The sequence below is a fragment of the Orycteropus afer genome, unplaced genomic scaffold (genome assembly GCF_000298275.1).
Source record: "Orycteropus afer afer isolate SDZICR_OR568_19922 unplaced genomic scaffold, OryAfe1.0 scaffold00216, whole genome shotgun sequence".
NCBI classification, from domain to species: Eukaryota; Metazoa; Chordata; class Mammalia; order Tubulidentata; family Orycteropodidae; genus Orycteropus; species Orycteropus afer.
Genome location: NW_006921803.1, coordinates 1,671,098 through 1,674,469, shown reverse-complemented (window position 1 = coordinate 1,674,469; position 3,372 = coordinate 1,671,098). Strand labels below are relative to the sequence as shown.

At 38.1% G+C, this 3,372-nt stretch overlaps 1 protein-coding gene across 1 annotated transcript; it reads right to left on the bottom strand.

Moving 5' to 3' along the window:
• Positions 1–281: 281 nt before the first annotated feature.
• On the bottom strand, positions 282–2,673 carry IZUMO3 (IZUMO family member 3). The gene is made up of 7 exons (XM_007948408.1): positions 2,442–2,673; positions 2,233–2,307; positions 1,995–2,084; positions 1,773–1,790; positions 1,248–1,328; positions 716–803; positions 282–420 (listed from the first exon to the last, which is right to left on the bottom strand). The coding sequence occupies exons 1-7, from the start codon at positions 2,671–2,673 to the stop codon at positions 282–284; spliced, it is 723 nt and encodes a 240-aa protein (XP_007946599.1).
• Positions 2,674–3,372: the final 699 nt, after the last annotated feature.

The window sequence follows — 3,372 nt, the reverse complement described above, 5'->3', positions numbered from 1 at the left end:
CATTAATAACATTTCAAACTATTTATAACATTCATGTCAGATATCCCAATTTTATAACAATATCTCTTATAAATAAAAATATCAGTAAGTAAAGATATACTTTATCATTGCTTTTGTTGCCTCGTGTATCAATGAGGATCTTCACTAAGATAAACTTTATGTTCTATTCCAATTCTAAAATACTATGGATTTATGGCTGCAATTGACTTGATTCTCAGTTTTCCTACAGTGAGCAAAGACTTAAGAGAGTCATGAAAGACCTCATGTCTATGTCTGTATATTTATTTTCTGTTTCCAAAATCTTTCCCTTTCTTCTCCTCTGCCATCTCCATTAATTCTTCAAGTTTCTTCTCCAAATATTTCTTTAGTGATCTTCTTATTGCCTTCATCTTCCTCCGATGAGACACACAGACATGGAATCTAGAACAGAAAAAGAAGATAATTCCAACTTCAAGATCTGTCTCCAACTTTTAAAATATTGTTTTTGGACTCATTTTTAGATACTTTTAAAAGTTTTCATTATGTTTCATCATTCCTCCTCCTTATGTCCCAACTGTTATCTCATAAAACTTCCATCCATTTCAGTATTATCTATATCATAGGCAGATTTTGTGTAGACTCCTTCCCCCTTTATTTCCACTAGGGCAGAGATTAGGTGGTCCCCTTGTCAAAAGTAAGCTTTACTCAGTGTTTGTGTGGAAGACAGAGAACTCACAGTAACAAAGTGCTTCCAAATACTACAACTTCTGTCAGCAATATCAGAAACAGTGCAATCTCTCGCCTCTCAGCCTTCCTTGAATCCTCTTTTGAAAAGGGAAAAAAAGAAAGAGAGTTTTGGAGAAGATTAATACTGACTTGGGCTTCTACCCAGAATAGAGGACTCTTTTAACCTCAAAGTTTGCCATATATGCAACTTTCATTACTCTTCCTTTATTATTCTAAGAACACTAGGCTCTACAAAACTTTTGCTCTTGCTGCCAGTAGCCTTATTTCTCCACCACTATTCCAGCCTCTAATTGTCTCATGTCTCAGCCATTCAACTGGCCCAGTGCCAAGTTATTCATCTTAGTACAAAATGTGCCCAGTATTTCAGCTTTTTTCAAACAAACAAAAACAACATTAGAGTGTTTTGCAAATATTGACACATAGGAGCTCATCAGCAAATACTTGTTGAGTAAGTCAATGGACAATACAATGCCTCCATCCCTGTCCCTTCAAACTGCCATACCAAAATCTTTATTTATTACCTCCACAATACTCCCCTCTGAAGCAATGTGACGTGATACGAAGACAGGTCCAGCAATCAAGAATGGGACCTTCAGTCACAACTGAGAAATGGAGGAAGATGGTCATAAGGGGGCCATTGGGAATCTTAGCTTAGATATCAAGTACAGTTTGTATCTCAGGCACTCCCACTATTATTAAGGTCATGTTGCTGTTAATTTCTCTTACCCTAGTAATCAAGATTTTTGATGACTCAAAACTGTGTGATTCAAGTCAGATCTCTGGGGAAGATATGGGAAATATGATGCCTTAGCGTTTAGCAGAGTGATAGGTTGCAAACTATACTTTAAGAGGCTTGAAACCCCCTAAATATCTGGGATGACCAAGAATTCATAAACTCTATTTCATTGTCAGATGTTGGCAGTTCCCCTTAACAACCATAGGAATTGGGTTCTCAGTGTGACAGATAAGAGAGATAGGGTCATATAGAGCAAAAGAGATAGGAAATATGGGCTGAAACCTCAAGGTGTCACATGTACTGTACTCACTGCAATCTTCAGAACAAGCTAGAAAAGAATCAGAAAGTTTTAATGAGCTCCCATAAACGTAGATGTCACTATATTTACACTAAAATAGTCCTTATTTAGTTACCCACTAAGTTCCAGTGATCCATTCACCCATTCCAAATCACCCTAATGTGAAAGTACACTCTTCTTCTCACCCCTAAATTCCTATCCCCTTCAGGTTGCTAGATAGGCATCTTTCATTACCAACTTCAGAGAAGGTCTTTAAAGTTTCTTTCAATTTGGATTCCAGGTTTTGCCGGACTTCAAGAAGCTTGCCTTGAAGGATAAAGGCACCTAAGAGGGGGTGGAAGAAATATCAGAAAACAGAGGTAGCCCTTGCCTCCAGAATTTAATCCTAGTTCCTTTACATTACCTTTCCCAGTCAACTTTCCTTATACTTGCTTGAGCAATACTAATTTTTAACATGGAGACAGTACTTCACCTTTCCATTTTCCACCACTCAGTTTCTCAAATTCTTGCTTCAGCCACGATCTCAAGTGGACAACATTGTGGACATCTAGAGAGGTAGGAGAAAGGCATGGGAGAGAATAATTATGTATGTGAAGAAAATTTTGTATACCCAGGTGCTCTTTTTCCTGCTCCCTTCAGCTTTCAAACCCCTAAACTCTCAGGGACTCAAGTATCCCTCACCCAATATCCGAAGCATCTTGTCCCCATGGGAGACTTTGGAATTTATATGGATCATCTCTTTTAACTGTCGTTCAAGCACATAATTTCGGCCAGGGACTTCTAGGGGCAACAGTTTTTCAATAGAGGTCCTAATATCCTCTATAAATTTTGGGTCACATTCAAGACAACCTTTGACTCCATGGAAAGTGGCTAGAGATAGGGGCAGAAGAAAGAGTAATGACAGTTCATTCATCTTGTCCCAAACCCCTGTTCCCCAACAGCAGGTTGTCTTGACAACTGGTTCACTTAGTTCCTTTTCCTTCAAAAATCCAGGAATGAGAGACTTCCACTAGATAGTCTAACACCCCTCTATTTCCACCTTTTAGGTAATCTTTTAGTTAATCTCATTTTCCTAAGAATCTTAAACTGTTTTCTGACTTTTATGCTTCATTCCAGAGAAAGAGAACTGCAAACTGAGGAGCAGACACCTAAGTTCTGAATGTAGAACACAATGACCGAGAGAAGTCTTGAGCTCACAAAAGCAGAGTTCTCTGTAGGAAGGTATTGTTTCTTTAGCTCTTTCTTTCTTTTATCCTTAAGTGGATTCGTACACCTCTCCTTACCTTTGGAGTTGTACTTATTTATCTTTCCTGAAAGTTCCAAAGCCTTCTCAGCCTCCAGTAGCCTCCACAACCTATGTTCTTGGTGGAATGACATAGGAAACATTACTTCCTGAGCAAGTTAAAAGAATGGAAAGAACAAAGGGTTTAAACTTTTGTTTTCTCTTTCCTCACTTCTGAATGTCAGAAGAGGAAGTTCTTGGATTCTTAATGATCTGTATATATTGTGCATTGAGAAACAAATTAGAGAGTGAGAGGCCATATGACCAAGTAGCTTGGAAGAGCTCAAAGTGAAATGTAACAACAGGTTGTATGGTGAAAGATATCATATA